The 24396-nt window shown below is 37.6% G+C and overlaps 1 protein-coding gene across 1 annotated transcript in view; it reads right to left on the bottom strand.

The window, feature by feature from the left end:
* The window catches only part of COL28A1 (collagen type XXVIII alpha 1 chain), a 176495-nt gene that overhangs the window by 136961 nt on the left and 15138 nt on the right, over positions 1-24396 (bottom strand). Inside the window, exons 6-11 of the mRNA XM_058724995.1 lie at positions 22729-22782; positions 18367-18408; positions 14030-14056; positions 7153-7197; positions 4558-4602; positions 3412-3465 (exon numbers count right to left, since the gene is read on the bottom strand). Coding sequence (XP_058580978.1) covers positions 3412-3465; positions 4558-4602; positions 7153-7197; positions 14030-14056; positions 18367-18408; positions 22729-22782 — 267 coding nt within the window. The remainder of the gene's footprint in view (positions 1-3411; positions 3466-4557; positions 4603-7152; positions 7198-14029; positions 14057-18366; positions 18409-22728; positions 22783-24396) is intronic.

Genomic DNA, 24396 nt, shown 5'->3' with positions numbered 1-24396 from the left:
CACCTTTCCGCAAACCACTTGATGAAGAACATCAACTAATAGAGCAATAAAATGGGACTATAGCTCATGACAGAGACCATTCATAAATTCAAAGATATATAGAGGCCCCATCTAGAAATTCATATGTAATATTGCAAATGTTACAAGTCTGAGGGTTTTTATTTTAAGGTCCCCTAAGAGACAAAATATTTGAAAATGCACATCCCTGGTTTCTTTTTCCCATGGGATTACCTTCCTTCTCTTCCTGTACTTTCAGATGAACATTATAATCAAATAGAAATACACCTCTCAACAGACTGGTGTTTCCAGCCAGAGTACATGAGAAGAGGGACAGATGCAATTTCCATACTGTCCAAACAAATGCATTTATTTCAGGTCAACTATTGAGGAAATTCAGCAATGTTCCTAAGAAGACAAATACAATATGTTGGTTCAGAGCATACTGGCTGGGTTTGAATCCTGGCTCTGTCCCTTATTAGCTATGTAGATGTGGACTCATTACTAAACTCTCTGTGCCTGAATAGCCTAATCTGTACCATGGGGTAAGACTAGATCATGCCTCAAAGGGTGGTATTAGGTTACATGAATAATTAGAACTATATATCTGTTGGGGTGGCTGGTGGCTCAGTCAGTTAAGTGTCCAACTCTTGGCTTTGGCTCAGGTCATGATCTCACAGTTCATGAGTTCAAGTCCCACACTGGGCTCTGTACTCACAGTGTGGATCCTGCTTGGTATTCTCTCTCTCTCTCTCTCTCTCTCTCTCTCTCTCTCTCCCCCTCCCACACGTGTTCTCTCTCTCTCTCAAAATAAATAAAGAACTATATATCTGTATGTAGTAAATATACCCTAAGTGTTATTGATTATTTTTTTTAAACGTTTGTTTATTTTTGAGAGAGAGAGCACAAGTGGGAGAGGGGCGGAGAGCAAGGGAGACACAAAATCTGAAGTAGGCTCCAGGCTCTGAGCTGTCAACACAGAGCCCAACACAGGGCTCAAACTCATGGACCACGAGATCATGACCTGAGCTGAAGTCAGGCGCTCAATCAACTGAGCCACCCAGGCACCCCTGTTATTGATTATTATAGAAGTTTCAAAATAAATAATCCTCCCAGTGCCCATTAGAAAATACAGAATTACTGGATTTTAGAGTTTTTCTGCACAAATTGCAATAGCAATTTCTTAAAAACATTTTGTGATAAAATGGTAATAGATGAAAAGAAGTGTCATTATAAACATAACATTATTTCCAGATTGAGGAAAATATAGTATATTAAGTCTTTAAGATTTAGAAGTACATTCTGAGACACAAGATGAAATTATTCCCTGAAACCTGACTTTTAAGATAATACACAAATAAATGTATAAAATTTTTAAAAATGTAATGATCAATGCAACATGCATCTCTACTTGACAGATCCAAAGAGAAGTAGAAATTAGTAATAGTCTTGAAGAAAGAGTTAAGAGACTCTTAAGAGTTAAGAGGTAAGAGACCACTAAATTTGTGACCATAAACCACAAGGAAAAAGAAAAACTCACTACTACCTCACTTGCCCCTAGCAATCCAGAACATTCTCTAGAAATTGACATCTTTTCAATTGGCAATGAACTTCGTGTATTCACCTGGCAGTGAATTTTGTGACTAAATCCCAGTGGTAATTTCATGTCACGTATCCTTTACCACAATTTAAAAAAAAAATGTTTTAAAGAGAGGACCTTGGAAAACTCATGAAGTCCTCAAATACTTTTGGAAAAACTACTCCTTTATGATGATGAGAAAGTCAAGCATGAAGTGTTATTACATCAGAGCATTACAAGCTCCCCTAAACACTCAACTGTATTTATTCTTTCTGAGAATTAATGCACTGGTGAAATTAAAAGCTATATTCTGTTTCAATAAATTTATGTTAAAAGAAAAACTGAAATCGTAATTTATGAGACATAAAGAGAAGTAAGTGAGCAAATGATGACAACTTTTTAGGGACTGCCACTAAGCATCTCCCAAAACTACATGCACTGTCCTTAGTCCTGCATGGGCACTCCCCAGAGCTGATGAGTCTGGCTGTGTCTCTGCCTTAGGCAAGCCATTTGATATCTGGACTTCACTTCTCATTTTCCAGAATGAAAACCTTGGGCTAGTATGATCTCCTAATGTACCTGGTGGCTCAAACATTCTGTAATTCTATCACTGTTGCAGACTCCAGCACTGATACCTGATTTGAAGCCTCTTTTTCCCAAGCATGAAAATGATCATCTTAGGTAACCAAAGAATCCTAGAAATAAGTGTGGACTGTCAAAATGTTTTTTATTCTTGCTGCAGGATTTTATCTACTGCCAAAGCAATTTTATAAAAACTTCTACTCAGTATTCAAGAGATACATTTCTTTTCCCCAGAGAGAATTAATCATAGGCAAGGACTGGAAAAGGCAGTTTCCCCAGATGAAGCTTAAGCACACTCCTGCTGAGAAACTCATTCTATTTTAATTTGCCAATTAAAAGTGGCCTGGGAAATCACACATTGTTGTTATCTCATTAAAAATACTATACTTGTCACTCTCTTTCCTCTCTCTGGAAAAAGAACACTCAAGTAGCCCAGCTGCTCCCCACAGCTTAAATTTGATAGTACCCTTAAAAGATTGGCTTTATCTAGGGTCCATTGAGGATGGCACCTTCTGCTGTTATTACTGCCACGAATTCCACAGATCTCTAGTCACTGACACTATTTATTGGATATTTACTATATCCATGAAATTTACTAAGCATTGAGAAGTTTAAAAGGTACTAAAAAGCTTGTATTCAGCAAATTAATGGCCACTTTCATTGCAAAACAGAGCCTTGTATCAAGGTCTTTTAAAGATCCCAGCCGTAGCATCTTTTGGTTCTATTTGGCTCTTATTCGATCCCTCCCCATCTGTCTTGCTGATCCGTGGAATGCCATTACAAGCATGGTACTAACGGTTGAGATTACACCCCTGTAATAATTTTTAAAAGCTCAATCTTTGTTGGCATGACAGTCACAAATTTCCTACTCTTATAAACTATATATTGAGTTGACATCATGTATGGGGAAATAGAATGATTTGAATTGGTTATTTGTTACTACTTCTCAGTTTCTAGTGAACCATAAAATGACGATAGGGCAGGAGAAAGATGGAAATACTGCAAAGATTTTGAATAATGGCTTGTATTTAATAATGCCCCTCTGAATAACATAATAATAAATGATAAAGTCATGCCACTGACTTCCTGCATGTACTTGAACATGATTCTGTGTATATACCTGCAGGTTATTATGTATTGCCAAAGATACATCCTCAAGGAGTCCATTGACTTCTGCTTAATAAAAACATAAATTACTATAGCTCACCAGGGGAAAGGCACTCTGCCTGTCTTTACTCAAAGGGTATGATTACCTTATTGCCTTGAAATCCCTTCGGGCCTGGATCCCCTGGAGGTCCACTAATGCCCTGCTCCGAGGTGAAAACCAACAATTAGTTCTATATATAAAAGGCCAACCAAGAAGGAATTATTCATTAAGGTCCCTAGAGATCCTGAATTTAAAAGTCAGACTAAATATCTCAGAGTTAAGTTAGGGTTAAATGTGACTGAGAAATGGAATGAGATAAAATTCCTCCTGTCAAATAGGCAGCTTCTAAAATAGTATACTTAAGCTGAGAACAAACATTTATTAATGAGGTGTTTGCTTTCTAAGCCTGTTTCCAACCTTATCCCTGTGCTGAACACCCTTCTTAAAGAATTTTGAATGAGCAACTTTTTTAAATAGCTAAGGCATTTATAACCGGAAGTTGGAGCTTCCAATGACCCTGTGATAACCAGAGTTACTGCCCTGTGCTGACATAATTCCAGGCCAGAGCAAAGGAGTTGATGGTTAATTAGATGCTGTCTGGGAAATCTTGGGCCAAGTTACAATTTTCAGTAGACTTTTTGAAATACATAAATGAACTCTTCATATACATACATCCTCTCCCCCACGAAAACTTTAGACTGGGCAAGTCCCCAGACTGGGAAAAAACTGATCTAAATTATTTTCTGAAATCCATGGAATATGTCTAACTTAAATAAATGCCTTCAGAATCTTTTCCATGCTATTGAACATTAAGTACTTATAATGAGCATTCCATGTTTTTGAATATTAAGTACTGTATCTAAATTACACATAGTGTAATTAGATAAAATGCATAGTTCTTCCAACTATATTATACTAGCAAAGCAAAAATAGTTACATCCTTCTTTTAACTGCTTTGACTTCACTCATCTTCCTAGACTCGAATTTTTAAACTTCTATCCCTCTACTAAGTAAACTCACCTGCTGGTACCTATCTTTGGGGAGCCTGAATTAGTCATTCAAAACATTAGGGCAGTGATTTCCAAACTTTGTTGCACATTGAAATCACCTGGGGATCTTTAAAACTACTGATGCCTGGCTCCAATCCCTAGACATTCTAATTGAATTGGCAGAGGGAGCAAATGGGCAAACAGGTTTTTAAAGCTTCCTAGGTGATTCTAATTCAGATGTAGATTTGGTTTAGCCTCCTTACCTGAAGTCCTCTGGGTCCCTTTGGTCCATACGGCCCTAAGGATCCCTGTGGAATAAAATTAATGGTAAGTTGCTCTAAGTATCCATCTTCAAAATGCAATGATTTTATTTTAGGTAGAGGAGAAAAGAATGTGTTCTCAGTGATGGCCAATCTTCCCACTTTATCCAAACAGCAAAGCAAACTGATACATTGTCAACAAAATGATCCAAAATAATAAGCCAATTTGAGGTCAGATTTTCCTTCAGTAAACTCCACGAAAACAGTTTTAGATGTAAGTCCTTCACCTGTATATTGAAATTTTGGTCAGAGCAAACAATTTATTCCTTACAATTCCTTAGAAAAAGTACAGTTGGTGGAATATTGTTTCTTTCCAACAAGGCAAAATCAGTTAAATTAACAATTTGGTGAGTTTCCACAATGTCTAGATCACTCTTTTGCCCATCTTCAAGACATGCAACTTGACAAAACACTGTTTATACTCAATACTCTCTAATAGAAGATATTTCAATATGTTCCATAACTAGGAAACCCTTTGAAATTTATTTTTATGAGAATATAGTATAGTCTAGTCTCTCTTTTCTCAGATTTTCATTTTTCTGCTTAGCAAAATATAACCTGTTCACAATAGACACACCTTGGCAATTAAAGGAAAAAACTAAAGAAACAGAAAAAAATCACACAGAAGCAACTGCTATTAACATTTTAGGCATATAGAATATTTTTCTTCAAATAATTGATTCAAGTGTGTATACAATCTTGTGTCCTACTTATTTGGTCTTCCATTGTATCAAAAATATTTTTCCATGTAATTAAAAACTCTTAGTAAATGGAAAAATATTCAAGAATATGTATCTATTATAATTTACTTATTTCCCTAGTTTTGGCATTTAAATTGTTTCTGACGATTATTATTTTAAATAATATTATAATGAATATCTTTGTTTATAAGTCATGTCCAACTTCTGAAAGATTCCTGAAGGTAATGTCCTGGAAGAGGATGACAGACACAGAGATGATGAACACATTCAAGGCTCTCTCGCTCTCTTTTGTGTCTCACACCAATACATGGGAAGAAAAAGCAAAGCTTCCCTCCATAGTTTGCTCAGATTTCCATTCTTACTACCTGAGTAGAGAAAGTGCATCTCCACCTTAACAGACACCCCCATCAATGCTGAGTATTGTATATTATCCCAGTGTTTGCTAATTTGATAGGTGAAATAATATTTTAATGTGTTAATTTCACTTCTCTGATCGCTGATGTATTGGGGTTTTTTTCACTTATTACCCATTTATAGTTCCTCTCTCGTGTCTCTTCATGTTCTTTATAGTCTGACTTAAGAACTTATATGAACTCTTCATGTCAAGGATGCTGTATTTCATTGACTCTAGACATGCATTTTTTTTTCAGATCTTTACATCTCTAATATCAAGATACGTCTTATAATCAATTGCACCTTCTGTTTGTAATTGGCAGCACTTTTTCTTTCTTTTTGGCACAGAATAGGGCATTTCACGACCCCTGGCATCTTAGTCAATGAAGTATGATGATTAGCTCTTTATCAACCGTTCTCATTTCAAACAGTTTTCAACAGTTACTGTTTAACTTTCATTTTTGTTCTTCTCTGTCCCCTTCTGTATTTTCAAGTCTGTGTCCACCTCCCATTTTCAATTACCCTCCAGGCAGAATCCATTCATTACTACAGTTTTCATTTTGCCCAGAGATAATTATCAAGCCTACATTTTTTTTCAGATCCACCTGGCCTTTAACTCTACAGTACTTTAAAAGCTTTCACAAAAGTCTCAAGCTATTTAAAGTGCTTAGTTACATAGGCCAGTGTCATCATCTTATTCTCTGCTTTTCTGCCTCATTTTTTCTCCTTGATTCTCTCCCATAATTAAAATACAGATATTGAATGAGTTGAGTATCTTGGTAGCATACTGTTAATAGTTCTTCACTATAATGAAAACTATTTTTACTCTGTACATTTTTGGATGCTTTGTCATTAAGTTTCAAATGTACTGTCTGTATATTTCTGACCCATTTAATATTGTCTCCATTTTAAATACTTGATTCATATTTATTTTTTAACGAAAGGTTAATACCCACCCAATTGCCTGTGGCGTACTGCAGTTTCAAAATTTCAATCCCCTATCTATGACTAGTTCTGCCACATTATTTATAACTATTTCATTAACTTATTCCATAGAGTTCTTCACTCTATTTTGGAAAGTGCTTGTTGTCAGTGTTTACATCTGGAAAACAATTCCAGATGCAAAGACCCAACTGGAGCTTGAACTGACTTTGCTGGTTAAATTATCCTTTTTTGCCATAAAATTCCATAGGCCTAGCCTCAAAGGTTAGGGGGCCACAAAGCACCGTCTTAAAGATCCATATGAAAGGTATGTGGAGGCTCCATTAAGTAACGTTAGGTATAGTTTTGTTTTCTGCTTCGTGTTTTACAGACGTGAAAATTGAGCCAGTAACTTTCCAACTCCAGGAGTGAGAGCAAGGTAATGCATCCCAGGAATTTCCTCTTAGGGAAACTCAGCCCAAAGGGATCCCAGCTGTTAGCATTTTAAAAACATGTTCCTTACTTTGTCACCTTTTATTCCTGGTTTTCCACATTCTCCATTTTCACCCTAAAAAATAAAGAAATGAAACAAATAAGAAGACCTTTGCAGTCGTTTGGGGTTAGGATGTTTTAAAAAGTTTTCTTATGACATAAGCACTCTGATGGGTTTTACACAATTTTATCCTCAATCCTGTGGGTTATTTGGGCATTACACTCTGAAAAATTTTATCCATGAGTCATCTTCCACTTGACAGAATCAAATCAGTGATACCACCTAGTAAGGTTTGACATTTTTGAAAGGAAGATGACATTTAAAGGAAAGAAACTAAGGTTTACCGAGTATCCACCATATGCTCTTTGTGATTTAAGTGAATCCACATTACAGCTCAATGAGATCAGTTTTACAGTTGTATTTTATAGATGAGAAAACTTAAGTTCACCCAGATAACTTTCCTCAAATAAGCAGCTCTGATTCAGAGTCCCTATTTTTGCCACATTATACTCCACCCTGAGTACCAGCTTTGATCAATTAGTAGTGTTTGCCCAGAGAACTGTGAGAGAAAGGTCCTGAGACCACATCATGGCTTGGTGGGGAAAGGAGCCAGGAAGAATTAGCAAGGTCTGCTGGGGACGGGCATGGTGGCAAGAATGCCATATATTTCCAACACACTCTACTGCCCTGCCTTTCCTGGCATATTAATGAAAAAAGAACTAACATTTAAATTGTGCTTTACAGTTTATGATTAATTTTATTTAGCAGACATTATCTCAGGTAAGCTGACATTAACTGTCTGACACAGATATTATTAGCCCAATTTTACAGACTGAGAATTTGTGATTCAGAAGGTTAAGTACCTTGCTCATGTAGAATGAGAATTGGGACCTCTGAATACTACTCCATTGTATCAGACTTCTAAGACTTTGCATAATTAGAACTAAAATGTATCAAAGGCAATTAGAAAAACAGCTAAAGTTAAAATTTTCAAGTGCTTTCATGCTTTTATCTGAGCCTCAAAGCAATTGATTTAAAAAAATTTTTTATATGAGCCTCAGCAATCAGACAACACAAAGAAATAAAAGGCACCCACATCTGCAAGGAGGAAGTCAAACTTACACTCTTTGCAGACAACGTGATACTCTGTGTGGAAAATCTAAAAGACTCCACCAAAAAACTGTGAGAACTGATCCATGAATTCAGCAAAGTTGCAGGATATTAAATCAATGTATAGAAATCAGTTGCATTTCTATACACCAATAATGAAGCAGCAGAAAGAGAAATCAAGGAATCGGTCCCATGTACAATTGCACCAAAACCCATAAAATACTTAGGAATAAACCTAACCAAAGAGGTGAAAAATCTACACACTGAACACTATAAAACACATTAAAAAGATTGCAGAAGACACAAAAAATGGAAAAGCATTCCATGCTCATGGATTGGAAGAACAAATATTGTTAAAATGTCAATGCTACCCAAAGCAATCTACATATGCAATGCAATCCCTCTCAAAATAACACCAGGATTCTTCACAGAGCTAGAATAAATAATCCTAAAATTTGTATGGAACCAGAAAAGACCTAAATAGCCAAAGCAATGCTGAAAAAGAAAACTGGGGCACCTGGGTGGCTTAGTCAGTTAAGTGTCTGACTTAGGCTCAGGTCATGACCTCACTGTTTGTGAGTTTGAGCCCTATGTCAGGCTCTGTGCTGATAGGTTGAAGCCTGGAGCCTGGAGCCTGATTCAGATTCTGCGTCTCTCTCTCTCTCTCTCTCTCTCTGCTCCTCCCCACCCTCTCTTTCAAAAATAAATAAACCTTAAAAATAAATTAGAAAAAGAAAACCAAAGGTGGAGGCATCACAGTTCCAGACTTCATGCTGTATTACAAAGTTGTAATCATCAAGACAGTATGTTACGGCACAAAAACAGACACTCAGATCAATGGAACAGAATAAAGAACCCAGAAATGGACCTACAAATGTATGGCCAACTAATCTTTGACAAAGTAGGAAAGAATATCCAATGGAAAAAAAGACAGTTTCTTCAGAAAATGATGTTGGAAAAACTGGACAATGACATGCAGAAGAATGAACCTGGACCACTTTCTTACACCATACACAAAAATAAACTCAAAATGGATGAAAGACCTAAATGTAAGACAGAAAGCCATTAAAATCCTACAGGAGAAAACAAGCAAAAACTTCTTTGACCTTGGCCGCAGCAACTTCTTACTTGACATGTCTTCAGAGGCAAGGGAAATAAGAGAAAAATGAACTATTGGGACCTCATCAAGATAAAAAAAATCTTCTGCATAGCAAAGGAAACAGTCAGTAAAACTAAAAGGCAACAGATGGAATGGGAGAAGATATTTGCAAATGACATATCAGATAAAAGGTTAGTATCCAAAATCTATAAAGAACTTATCAAACGCAACACCCAAAAAAAACAACACCCAAAAAATGAGCAAAAAACATGAATAGACACTTTTCCAAAGAAGACATCCATATGGCTAAAAGACACATGAAAAAAATGCTCAACATCACTCAGCATCAGGGCTGATGTGGCAAATCAAAACCACAATGAGATTCCACCTCTGACACCTGTCAGAATGGCTAACATTAACAACTCAGGCAACAACAGATATTGGTGAGGTTACGGAGAAAGAGGAATGCTTTTGCACTGGAGGTAGGAATGGAAACTGGTGCAGCCACTCTAGAAAACAGTATGGAGGTTCCTCAAAAAATTAAAAATAGAACTACCCTATGACCCAGCAATTGCACTACTAGCTATTTATCCAAAGGATACACGAGTGCTGATTCGAAGGGGCACATGAACCCCAACGTTTATAGTAGCACTATTGACAATAGCCAAAGTAAGGAAAGAGCCCAAATGCCCACCAACTGATGAATGGATAAAGAAGATGTGTTATATATACAATGGAATATTACTCGGCAATCAAAAAGAATGAAAACTTGCCATTTGTAACAACGTGGATGGAACAAGAGTGTATTATACTAAGTGAAATAAGTTAGAGAAAGATAAATACCATATGATTTCACTCCTATGTGGAATTTAAGATACAAAACAGATGAACATAAGGGAAGGGAAGCAAAAATAATATAAAAACAGAGAGGGAAACAAATCATAAGAGACTCTTAAATACAGAGTACAAACTGAAGGTTGCTGGAGAGGAGGTGGGTAGGGGGATGGGTAAATGGGCAAGGGGCATTGAGGAGGACACTTGTTGGGATGAGCACTGAGTGTTACATGTAAGTGATGAATCACTAAATTCTATTCCTGAAATTATTATTACACCATATGTTAACTAACTTGGATTTAAATTAAAAATAGAATAAAGTCAAATAAAAATGTTTTATTTGAGCATAATTGACACACAGTGTTACATTAATTTCAGGTGTACAACATAGTGATTCAACTTCTCTATACACTATGCAATGTTCACCGCAAGTGAAGCTACCATCTGTCACCATACGATGCTGTTACAATATCACTGACTCTATTCCTTAAAAGCCATTCATATTTTTAAGATATGGCAACTCAGCTGGAGAAGTTAAATGAATTACTTAAATGCACATGCTAGCCAGTGGCTCCTAGTCCAGTGCCCTCACCACTGCTTTATCATCCATGTGCTGTAAGCATGCTTCTCAAAATGCCACCTAACAGTGACATAAGAAACGTGCACTACAATGATCAGTGCCCTGCTTCCTTCATTAAAGAAGTCATGCTGTGAAAAATGAATGTCAACTGAACTAAACAGTGTGTTTAGTGATATAGTGGGTTTATATTCTGGTGCAATCATTATGTCATGACAAAATACCATCAAGCAGTTCACAGGTTGAAGGCCAGCATACAGACCACACTTTGAATAGCTCCGCTCTAAGAAGGGAAATAACCATTGTAACTCCAGTTATGGATCCAAAGTCCAAACCTTTACATTACTGCTAATCCCCACAGCAGATTAGATTAGAGAGAGAGAGAGAGAGAGAGATCTCCATTCATAGATGAGGAAAAGGAGACTCCAAAGGATTAAATAGTTTGTCCGTGACCACAAGCTTGAGTCCGTTAGATTCCCAAGTCCATGGTCATCAGCCACTCAAAACTGAACAAAGCATACCACCATGGTCTGCAAGATATTTTCCACTAGCCTAGAGTACTACATGGGGTGTCGCTGGCATCAGGAGCAAGAAAGAGGGAGGTACAATTCCTAGATCCAGCTATGCCTCTGTTCAAAGCAATCTGTTCTCTCTCCACATCATATTGTGAGTCAGACTGACCCAGGAAAAACTGAGCTTTCACTTAGAACAAGTTGAACATTTATTTCTGAATGCAAATGGAAACTCACTCTTGAAGAGTCAATTAGAAAGCAATTAATTTAATAATGTTGGATGGGAATAAAATGAGTCAACCACCAAAATATAAAACAGAAAAGTACCATAAATACACTCAAAATTCTTTTGGCCAGAATTCACATTCCATTTGTCCAGACAGATTTGTTAGCTATAGGTCCTGAGGAACAGCATTTGTTTTGGGGGCAGACTTCCATCAATGAAAATATTGTACTCCTGTTATTCGCCTTTGTAAAGGCGTTTTCTTTTTTGGTGGGCTCAGTAATCCCTGTGGAATGGCCACAATTACAATTTCACAGAGCAAGTGCTTCAGAAAGCTATGAACAGATTAGCTCTGTTCCCAGCCTCTGATTTCTGATGCTGCTGTTCCTGGTGAAATTCTGGTTTGAATGTCAATGGTTCAGGGTCACTCTACCCTGACAACTTATATTTTCCAAATGAGAGCTCCACCAGTGATTCTATAATTTCCCAGAAGGTTAAAATGAGTCTTTTCATATATATAAATATATAAACACACACATATATACTATATTTGTAGTATACTATATGCTATATAATATATATATAGTATATATACATAGCACTATATATACTATATAGTGTGTGTTTATGCGCGCGTGTGTGTGTGTGTGTGTGTATGTATATATATTTAGTGTTGATGAGTAGCTCATATTATAAATCAAGATGGGGGACCTGTATAATTTTCTTCAACTATACATAGGACAATTTTACAATCATGAAATGTTCTTAAATTTCCTATTTTATCATTTGTTCCCTGCCTCTTCATAATAGCACCTTGCATTTTATCGACCAGCAAACAGCTTTTAAGACATTGTCACATCCATTATTCCATTTGCTTCTCCAACCACCCTGTAAATTAGGAGGCCTATATTAATCCAGCTCTATATGGATGAAGAAACAAACACTTAACATTTCTAGTGACTGGGGACAGATTTATTTGCCTGTATAGAGACTCACCTCTAATATTTGCAGGGCCCAGGGCAACACTGCAAGCAGAGGCCTACGTACCATGTATCTAAACAGCTGAAAGTTATAAATAAGCTAATAACCAACCTAGTAATGTTCTAGCTTCCTTTTTTGACAAGTATCAATAGGAATAAAAATGAAAGAACTGTGGTATTCCTTAGAGGTCCAAGTGCTAGTACAACCCCATGCCCAAGGCCTACAGACCAGCTCCTACTTGGCCTCTCCCCACCTCTGGTTCCTCCCAGGAGAGGAGGAACAAATGCACAAGAAGGTGCCCTAGGCAATGCAATACAGTGAACCTCCCACCAGGGCCCCTTCCAGCCCCAAAACCAACTTGCATTTTGTTTCCCCTCAGGCCTGGGGAAAAGATGGACAAAGGAAAGATGTTTGTATCTGCCTTCAAAGCAGGCTCAGGCCATTTTGCAGGGACTTCTGGGGTCTTGGTTACCTAAAGTGTGGTCCAGGTTTAAGGGGGCATAAGCCTCATGCCCTGTAGCTTCCTGGATCCTTCGGGGGTCAGATGGCCTTTCGAGACCCAGAGAAAGACCTCTTGCCCTAGGTCTGAGGGCTGTAGATAGGATGAACGAGGACACGCTCTATTTTCAGATAGAACATCTGGTGATAGAACTGTGACATTAATCTATGAATGAGCGCTTGGGGCGCTTGGGTGGCTCAGTTGGTTAAGCATCCGACCTGGGCTCAGGTCATGATCTGAGTCACAGTTCCTGAGTTCCAGCCCTGCACCCGGCTCTGTGCTGACAGTTCAGAGGCTGGATGGAACCTGCTTCAGATTCTGTGTCTTCCTCACTTTCTGCCCCTCCCCTGCTTGTGCTCTCTCTCTCTCTCTCTCTCTCTCTCTCTCTCTCTCTCTCTCTCTCTCAAAAATAAATAAATAAATAAATAAATAAATAAATAAATAAATAAATATTTTTTAAAAATCTATGAATGAACCATGAACAACTGTCAACATGGTTCTTGAGCCCCCATCCACTTTGCTAACTTTCTAATTTGTAAAGAATCATAAAATAGTCTACCAGCCCATAACTTCTGTTGGTTTGTCAAATTTATTCCCCTTGCAAGCTCCACCCAGATGCCTCACTGTATGAAGAGGTTCCTTATTGCCTAACCAGAATAAATCCTCTTGCTTCTACAAGAGCATTTGATGTCTAGGTTTTGGTGTCTAGCTTTCATAGGAAGTTAAGCACCAAGGTAGCAACCTAACTGAAGTATTGCCGCATCCATTTTTATTTGGAACTTTTAGTCTGTGCTACATGGCTGGTAAATAGGGGTCCTCGTGTTTGCAGAGCTGAGAGAGGCTGGATCCTAATCTCAGGAATCTTAGGATGCCTTTCACCCCTTCCAACACATCTCCGTACCTGAAGTTTATTATTATTTTATGTTTACAGACTTAAGAGTATACTTGGGAATTAGGGAACCTAGACTTAGGAAAATAAAGGAAAACAACTTTTATTAAGCATGTAAATACAGTTATGCTTCTGTTTTTCTCTCTGAAATCCTGCCCTATCTATTCATTGTTACCAACTTACCTTTTCACCTTTGTACCCAGGGATTCCCTAGTTACAAAAGAAAAAAAAGAAAGAAAGAAAGAGTAAAACATATTAGAAGACATAGTTGGAGGAAATATTTGATGTTTTTCATTTACAAAGTATAAAAAAACACATCTGTACAGTCAAGGAAAATAAGACCACACACAGAAATGTAAGCTATTTTACTTCTCTGGGGAGAAGAAAAGAACCCATTTTCCCCTTTATTACATTCTATTTTCAGTTCCACATATTTTTTTCAAACCCAATTTCTTACCATTTGGCCCAAAGCTGAAGGAGAAACTATACACTGAAACTTATAAAAGGGACGACCTACAATGCTCCATTCAAAATTGTTATATTGACTTTTAAACTATGAACTATCATAGCTGAGAATGTTTCACAGAGACTGTTAGAGAAATTGGCTTTGAAAATGAGCTGAGATAATGGCCTTTACAATGTATGTAAATATTTATATCCATTACGGTCCTTCTTTCAAATTCGGTCTCGAATATGGAACATCAATGAAATGCATGGTTCCTTTATCAACCCTAAGGAGACGGTGGCCTTTAAGGCACTATATTTTATCTCATGCTAACTATGGGGCCAACTCCTCTTCTGTGTCACTCCTGGGAATCCTGCACAACCTCCTCCATTGTGTCCCTGCCTGTGAGCCCTCGAAGTAATATGATTCTGAATATTAAGTGAACTAGGAAATTAACAACTTTAAGCAAGAGCAAGACTTTTCCATATAGGACTTTATGTCTTTTTCATACAGCAATAGCTTTTAAGTATGAAAATAAAATTATAAGTTATATTTTAAATGAGCCGGAGAAACTGATGGAGAAACAAGCTATTATCACAGTTACATGTGTCAGATGACAAACTATTGTTTTGTATGACTTTTTTTAACAAAAGGCAAAAAAAAGGAAAACTTCGGGAAGGAAATAACACTTCTCTCCAAATGAGTGGTCACTGGGAAATTGAAACTAAAAATAGAACTACAGTCAAAAGTATTGTTATGCTGCATTTTAGTTCTTCTTAGATATGTTTATTAGCAAAAAGGGTTTAGGTTTTAGTATTGTGCTTAAAATTAAAGGCCACATTATAGATAGTTAAATTGGGGTACTTTATTAAAACAATTCATGTTTGCAGCAGAAACCTTACTTTTTTATATTATACTCTTTTTTTCCCCTGTTTTTCTTTCTGAACTCTCTGGTCAATTTATTGTTTGATTGCTATCAGTTTCCTTCCTTCCCTCCTGCCTTCCTGCCTTCCTTTCTTTCTTCCTTCCTTGACACCTTAATTACTAGTTTAAAAGTATTCAAATTTAAGATATCCAAAACTGCACTCATTGGTCTGCCAAATTTGTTTCCTGTTTGTATTAGTGGTGCCATCATATTTCAAATCACACAAAATCAAAAGTTTATCTTTTCTCTCTACTTGCCCCTTACATTCCTTGAATCCAACCAGTTAAAATTCTCCAACAGCTGTCACTGCATTTAGTTTTAAGTCTGTCCTTTCTACTGTCCTCCCCCCTCCCCCCAGCCAGCAGGATCCTCTGTGACCCACTCCTGCTTAGCTCCATAACCTGTCTACCACCACTCTTTGCCAAGTTCTGGCTTTCTTTCCATTTCTTCAGCCTACAAGCTTGTTCCCACGCAAGAGTCTTTGTACCTACTGCTCTTTCTGCTTAGAACATCCTCATGACCTGGTTTTATTTATTTATTTTTTTAAATGTTTATTTATTCTTGAGAGAGAGACAGGGACAGAGACAGAGCATGCGTGGGGGAGGGGCAGAGGGAGAGGGAGACAGAATCCGAAGCAGGCTCCAGGCTCCAGGCTCCGAGCTGTCAGCACAAAGTCCGACACAGGGCTCAAACACACAAACCGTGAGATCATGACCTAAGCCAAAGTTGGATGCTTAACCGACTGAGCCACCCAGACGCCTCACGTATGACCTGGTTTTATAGGTCAAGAACACATCTCATTGATGAAATCTCATTCATTTGTTGGTCTGTTGATTGCTCACCCTGCTAGCACACTGTATGAAACTGGAACTATCAATCTTGCTCACTGTATCCCCAGCACCTAAAGAAGGGCCCAGCATATACCAAGTGCTCAATACATATTTGTTGACTATATGAGTCAGTGTCAGTCCCCACAGCCTATTCTTCTTGTCTTCTATGGTTCTCACAATGTTCTCTTCTTCTCTATTCTGTCATCACTGTGGCCCCATTCTATCCAATTGAATGTGATTTAATTCCCTAATAGCCACATTAAGAAAATGACAACAGGTGAAATTAATTTTTAATAATATATTTTACTGATCTCTCTAGGTCTGAAATACAAGGGTTTCCAACATTTGGCCAATATAAAAATTATTCATGAGATATTTTACATGTTCTTTGGCACTAAGTCATCCAAATTCATTGTGTATTTTACTCCTACAGCACACCTCAGTTCAGGCTAGCCGTGTTTCAGCTGCTCAGTAAGCACATATGGCTAGTGGCTTTCATCCTGCCTGGAGCAGCCCTAGCCAATGTCCCTGTTCTCAGACAGGCTGTAACAAAAAACCTTCTTCTAAGTACTCCTTCTTTCTGTTTATTCCCACTTCAGTTTCCCCTTGAGAGTCATACCAGATTAATCTTCCAAGTACACAGCTCTTGGGTTGCACTCTTCATTTGAAATCTCAATCTCTCACCTAGCAGAGCCCAGATCTACAGTCGGCATGGAACATCCACTCTGCCCTTCAAGCTGTGTCTGCCAACATCCTCTTTAGGCACCTCCTTTCACCATTTTCCAACCCATAGCCTTCCCTCAGGTCGATGCTCATGGCACTCTCCATCTGGAATGCTTGTCCCTTCCACCTTTCTGTTCTATCCTTTCCAGTCACAATCCTACTCTCCAGAAGTCATTCTATAAAACCCATCCCGATAGCTTCAATCTTCTCTGAAGGTCCATAATAATTTGTGCATGCAGTTTTTACAGTATTTTGACATTCTGCTTCATGGTGTAACTATTTTTTTCAAAAATTAAAGTATAGCTGACATACAATGTTGCATTAGATTCAGATCTACAACATACTGATTCAATTTCTCTATACGTTATGCTATGCTCATCACAAAGTGTAACTACAATCTGTCACCATACAATGTTCTTACATTACTGTTGACTATATTTCTTATATGGTACCTTTCATCCCTGTGACTTATTCATTCCATAACTGGAAGCCTATACTTCCTACTCCCATTCACCCATTTTGCTGCCCCCAGACTCCCTTTTGGCAACCAATATTGTAGCTATTTTAGATATTTTAATCTCTCCTATAACAAACTTTTCAAAAAACATGAGTGCTTTGTCTTAATTTCTTTTCACATAATAATATGCTTTACATGTAGACAACACCTAACAAATACTTCCTAAAAGAACAACACACATATCTGAATGAATTTCCATTGATTATCAAACTTTCTATTAGACTTACTCATAAAGTTGATTAAAGACACCAAGAGACAAGTTTTTAAAACCTCTGGGCCTGTCTCCTGGGCTTTTGCCAGGGGGACAGCCAGGAAGAGAAATGTGACATGGTCTTTTTTTATTCACTGTACACCCTTCTCTGCTCTTTGCAACTTTACTACAACTCCAAGAAAAATGAAAAAGAAGAAATTTTCTGTAATTATTTCTCAGGCAATCTCTAACATCTTCTAATTTTAGAGATAATAAATCAACTAGAATGCTTTTTCTTTTGTCTGCAGATCAAATTTACAAAAGCATAGTTTAGACTATTAGTTCTGTGCTCCCAGAATTTTTAATGCATTCTTTATTGGAAAAAAACCAAACAAACAGAGGTGTCTGGGTGGCTTAGTTGGTTAAATGTCTGACTCTTCATTTTGGCTCCACTCATGATCTCATGGTTCGTGAGATTGAGCCACACGGCTAGCTCTGCACTGACAGTGTGGAACCTGCTTGGGATTCTCTCTCTCCCTCTTTCTCTTCCCTTCCCCCTCTCTCAAAAATAAATAAACATATTTAAAAAAACACAAAAAGCAAAGAAAAATATTTTCCTGAGTTGAGTCTTCTGCAAATCCCACTTAGGTATCCAAGAATGTCATGTGCTTCACCACCCTGTGTCATCATCACTCCTGTTGAGCAGAACATTTTCTCCCCATATTTCCATTTCCAAGGCCATATCTGTCTGACTGCCCATCTGTGCCATCAAAAGCACATGTATATGTAAGTCATTTTTGCACTTGTAGTACAGGGGGCAAAATGATCATTTACAGAACCTTAGCATCCTATATTACATTCTGGGGAAAGCATTCCACTTGCATACATACCCCTGGGCCTCTTTCTCCAGGCTCCCCTTTTTGAGCATCACCCTGTGGGGGAGAAAAAAAAAACTCAGTCAAAATTCCACAGCCCTACAGAGTGACTGATTGCTCAGTAAAATGCTTGGAATAAAATTATTCCGAATTCCCAGATTAATAGGTTAACCCAGTGGGGAAAAAATCTTTGGCCTTCACCATTGACATTTTCACCATGGAGTCTAGGGAAGAAAATCGCTGTTCAGATAGCCTTTGCCCTTTGGAGCGAAGCCAGATGCATAGGGTGCAAGCTCCAGATACATTTTCATAGCTTAGGCCTAGGTTTGCTTCTCAGTTTAACAACACAGCCCTTGTTCTCAAATGCAGCATTGTACCCAATCAGAGCCAGGCACTCTGGCTTTTCTCCAAGGGGCTTTGGAATGTTTTCCAAGATGTCCTTAAGAGTAATTGCTTGATTTCGGCAAAACTTAGGAAAATATATGATGTGGCACAAAATTACAAGCCAAATAAGTGAAATGTAAACATAAATTTAAAACAGGTATTTAACAAAACAAAAAGAAGACACAATGGCATCATTTCGGACTCACATGATGAGGAGGTACAGTTGTGAGTGTTGTAAAGCTGCTCGAGGATTCTTCACATTCCCTTTCTTTTTTTTTTTAATTTAATTAATTTTTAAAATTTCATCCAGGTTAGTTAGCATATAGTGCTTTCAGGAGTGATTTCAGGAGTAGATTCCTTAGTGCCCCTTACCCATTTAGCCATCCACCCTCCCACACCCCCTCCAGTAACCCTCCGTTTGTTCTCCGTATTTGAGTCTCTTATGTTTTTGTCCCACTCCCTGTTTTTATGTTATTTTTGCTTCCCTTCCTTTATCTTCATCTGTTCTGTGTCTTAAAGTCCTCATATGAGTGAAATCATAGGATACTTGGCTTTCTCTGACTGACTAATTTCGCTTAGCATAATACCCTCTAGTTCCATCCTCATAGTTGCAAATGGCAAGATTTCATTCTTTTGATTGCCGACTAATACCCTATTGTATATATATGCCACATCTTCTTTATCCATTCATCCATCGGTGGACATTTGGGCTCTTTCCATTCTTTGGCTATTGTTGATCGTGCTGCTATAAACATTGGGGTGCATGTGCCCCTTTGAAACAGCACACCTGTAACCCTTGGATAAATACCTAGTAGTGCAATTGCCGGGTCATAGGGTAGTTCTGTTTTTAAATTTTTGAGGAACCCCCAGACTGTTTTCCAGAGTGGATGCACCAGTTTGCGTTCCCACCAGCAGTGCAAAAGAGATCCTCTTTCTCCACATCCCCGCCAATATCTGTTGTTGCCTGAGTTGTTAATGTTAGCCATCTGACAGGTGTGAGGTGGTATCTCATGATGGTTTTGATTTGTATTTCCCTGATGATGAGTGATGCTGAGCATTTTTTCATGTGTCAGGTGGCCATCTGGATATCTTCTTGGAGAAGTGTCTATTCATGCCTTTTGCCCATTTCTTCACTGGACTATTTGTTTTTTGGGTGTTGAGCTGGATAAGTTCTTTATAGATTTTGGATACTAACCCTTTATCTGATATGTCGTTTGTAAATATCTTCTCCCATTCCACTGGTTGCCTTTTAGTTTTGCTGATTGTTTCCTTTGCTGTGCAGAGGTCTTTTATTTTGATGAGGTTCCAATAGTTCATTTTTGCTTTTGCTTCCCTTGCCTCCAGAGACGTGTTGAGTAAGAAGTTGCTGCGGCCAAGGTCAGAGAGGTTTTTGCTTGCTTTCTTTTCAAGGATTTTGACGGCTTCCTGTCTTACATTTAGATCTTTCATCCATTTAGAGTTTGTTTTTGTGTATGGTGTGAGAAAGTGGTCAAGGTTCATTTTTCTACTAGTCTCTGTCCAGTTTTCCCAGCACCACTTTCTGAAGAGACTGTCTTTATTCCACTGGATATTTTTTCTTGCTTTGTCAAAGATTAGTTGGCCACATGTTTGTGGGTCCATTTCTGGGTTCACTATTCTGTTCCATTGATCTGAGTGTCTCTTTTTGTGCCAGTACAATACTGTCTTGATGATTACAGCTTTGTAATACAACTTGAAGTCCAGTATTGTGATGCCTCCTGCTTTTTTTTTTTTTTTTCAAGAGTACTTTGGCTATTCAGGGTCTTTTCTTGTTCCATACAAATTTTAGGATTGTTTGTTCTAGCTCAGTGAAGAATCCTGGTGTTATTTTTTAGGTATTGCATTGAATATGTGCATTGCTTTGGATAGTAGTGACATTTTAGCAATATTTGTTCTTCCTATTGAGGAGCATGGAATATTTTTCCTGTGTGTGTGTGTGTGTGTGTGTGTGTGTGTGTGTATTCTTCAATTTCTTTCATAAGCTTTCTATAGTTGTCAGTGTGTAGATTTTTCACCTCTTTGGTTAGGTTTATTCCTAGGTATTTTATGGGTTTTGGTGCAATTATAAATGGGATCGATTCCTTGATTTCTCTTTCTGTTGCTTCATTGTTGGTGTACAGCAATGCAACCAATTTCTCAACATTGATTTTATATCCTGCAACTTTGCTGAATTCATGAATCAGTTCTAGCAGTTTTTTGGTGGAATCTTTTAGGTTTTCCATATAGCATATCATGTCATCTGTGAAGAGTGAAAGTTTGACCTCCTTCTGGCTGATTTGGATGCCTTTTATTCTCTGTGTTATCTGATTGCAGAGGCTGATTTCCAATACTATGTTGAATAACAGTGGTGAGAGGAGACACCCCTGTCTTGTTCCTGACCTTAGGGGGAAAGCTCTCAGTTTTTTCCCATTGAGGATGATATTAACGTTGGGTCTTTCATATATGGCTTTATTATCTTGAGGTATGATCCTTCTATCCTTCCTTTCTTCAAGGTTTTTATCAAGAAAGAATGCTTTATTTTGTCAAATGCTTTTTCTGCATCTGTTGAGAGGATCGTGTGGTTCTTGTCCTTTCTTTTATTGATGTGATGAATCACATTGATTGTTTTGCAGTTATTGAACCAACCCTGCATCCCAGGTATAAATCCCACTTGGTCGTAGTGAATAATTTTTTTAATGTATTGTTGGATCCAGTTGGCTAATATCTTGTTGAGGATTTCACATTCCCTTTCTTTGACAAGCAAGTAATTGGCTTTCACGTATCTAAATACTTTAATGCATCTAACTTATTCTCTTTTTCATTACCTCCCTAAACATAGTTTCAGAAGTGCAGTTATTGGGTTAAATTCTGAGTATTTGAATACATCTTATGTAGTGCCTAATTGCTTTCCAAAATGTGCCAAGTTACCTTTGCAATGAACAAACCACCCATTGCTATCACTAGTTATTATTTTAATATCACTGTGCTAACTGCTATAAAAAAAAAGACATTTTTTTAAATCTGAAATACACAAAAAAACCCACCCCAAACTATGTGAACTAGAAAATTGCTCCTCTCTCCACACAAAAACAAACCAACAACCCTGGACTCCAAAGTTTCTAAAATGTGAATAATTAATATTGAAGGGTACCTCATTATCTCTTTTTAAGTATCATTCACTATACAGTGAAAATAAATATTCTTCTACTTCTTTATTTACTGGTTTTAATTCCTTTCTTGAAAATTGTTGGTTCCTTTTACCAATTAATTATTAGTGGTTTGATATTTCCTTATCTGTTTTATAAAGTCTTTATATACTATAGAAATTAACCCAATATCCATTGTATTTAAAGCAAATATTTCCCTGTTTTCTTCTTCATTTTAATTATTATTTTTCATTATATAGAATTTTGCCATAAATTTTCACATAGTTGTATCTCTCCTATGACTCTTTTCATCACTCTTGAACTTGGAAGATCATCATCTGAAATATTATCTGATTTTTAAAAAATTAACCTAGAATATTTTTTTATGGGCTCACAAATAAAAGAACTAGGGAAATGCCTGAAGATGGTCTGGGAGTAAGAGATACTTGTTTTTTCTATTATTATCATAGGTCAGTTATACATAAAATGGATCTATAAAAAACATAAGTGCCAATATCAATTTCATATGGGATATGTATTAGTAATTCATGGAACAATGTAAAAATTAATTGGGTCACCATTATGTAATTACCAATTTCTATTTGTTCAGTATCCCTATGTTTCCTAGATTTATTAACTAAAATGGTCATATATTACTTAGAATTTGTAAATGCAAGCTAACACAAACCAGATAATATGGGAAGTAAACATCCTGTAGTCTTCACAGAAATCATCATATTTCCGGCAGTGACAAATAGTACAGTTCTCTTTTGTTTTCTTCAGTTTTGTTCTTTAAATGAATCTAGAAAGAGATACATTGGTTTATAATGAAAGCTGTTTATTTATTTACCGGGTTTCCTTTTGGTCCTCGTTCACCTTTGATACCTGGGTTTCCATGTGTACCCTGAAGGCAAAGGGAAAAATTATTGCATTAAGCAGGCATTATATTCATTTTTTACACATTACAATAATTTCTGATCAGCTTCATCCCATAAAATGAGGGAAGACTGTAAAAAAACTTAACCTACCAAGCAGAGATTTACCTGATTAAAAGAGAGAGATTCTCTCTTTTACTAGAAACAAGGAAGACTGCACTGTCTTGAAGAGGTAGATTCTCTAGATTTGCTCAAAAGAGGACAATGTCTCTCTCTCCCTAATATCCAAGGGATAATCTCAAAGATGAGAGAAGAGGGGCAACCTGGGTGGCTCAGTCAGTTAAACGTCCTACTCTTGATGTCAGCTCAGATCATGATCTCGCAGTTTGTGAGATCAAGCCCCATATCGGGCTCTGTACTGGCAGCATGGAAACTTCTTGGGATTCTCTCTCCCTCTCTCACTAACCCTGTCCTTCTCTCTCTCTTTCTCTCTCTCTCCAAATAAAGAAACTTAAAAAAGAAGAAGAAGAAGAAGAAGAAGAAGAAGAAGAAGAAGAAGAAGAAAAGATGAAAGACCTGGCACAAAAAGAGACACTCAGATCAATGGAACAGAATAGTGAACCCAGAAATGGACCCACAAACATGTGGCCAACTAATCTTTGACAAAGCAAGAAAAAATATCCAGTGGAATAAAGACAGTCTCTTCAGAAAGTGGTGCTGGGAAAACTGGACAGAGACTAGTAGAAAAATGAACCTTGACCACTTTCTCACACCATACACAAAAACAAACTCTAAATGGATGAAAGATCTAAATGTAAGACAGGAAGCCGTCAAAATCCTTGAAAAGAAAGCAAGCAAAAACCTCTCTGACCTTGGCCGCAGCAACTTCTTACTCAACACGTCTCTGGAGGCAAGGGAAGCAAAAGCAAAAATGAACTATTGGAACCTCATCAAAATAAAAGACCTCTGCACAGCAAAGGAAACAATCAGCAAAACTAAAAGGCAACCAGTGGAATGGGAGAAGATATTTACAAACGACATATCAGATAAAGGGTTAGTATCCAAAATCTATAAAGAACTTATCCAGCTCAACACCCAAAAAACAAATAGTCCAGTGAAGAAATGGGCAAAAGGCATGAATAGACACTTCTCCAAGAAGATATCCAGATGGCCACCTGACACATGAAAAAATGCTCAGCATCACTCATCATCAGGGAAATACAAATCAAAACCATCATGAGATACCACCTCACACCTGTCAGATGGCTAACATTAACAACTCAGGCAACAACAGATATTGGCGGGGATGTGGAGAAAGAGGATCTCTTTTGCACTGCTGGTGGGAACGCAAACTGGTGCATCCACTCTGGAAAACAGTCTGGGGGTTCCTCAAAAATTTAAAAACAGAACTACCCTATGACCCGGCAATTGCACTACTAGGTATTTATCCAAGGGTTACAGGTGTGCTGTTTCAAAGGGGCACATGCACCCCAATGTTTATAGCAGCACGATCAACAATAGCCAAAGAATGGAAAGAGCCCAAATGTCCACCGATGGATGAATGGATAAAGAAGATGTGGCATATATATACAATAGGGTATTAGTCGGCAATCAAAAGAATGAAATCTTGCCATTTGCAACTA

The sequence above is a fragment of the Neofelis nebulosa genome, chromosome 4 (genome assembly GCF_028018385.1).
Source record: "Neofelis nebulosa isolate mNeoNeb1 chromosome 4, mNeoNeb1.pri, whole genome shotgun sequence".
Lineage (NCBI taxonomy): Eukaryota > Metazoa > Chordata > Mammalia > Carnivora > Felidae > Neofelis > Neofelis nebulosa.
This window is presented reverse-complemented; position numbering and strand designations above follow the sequence as displayed.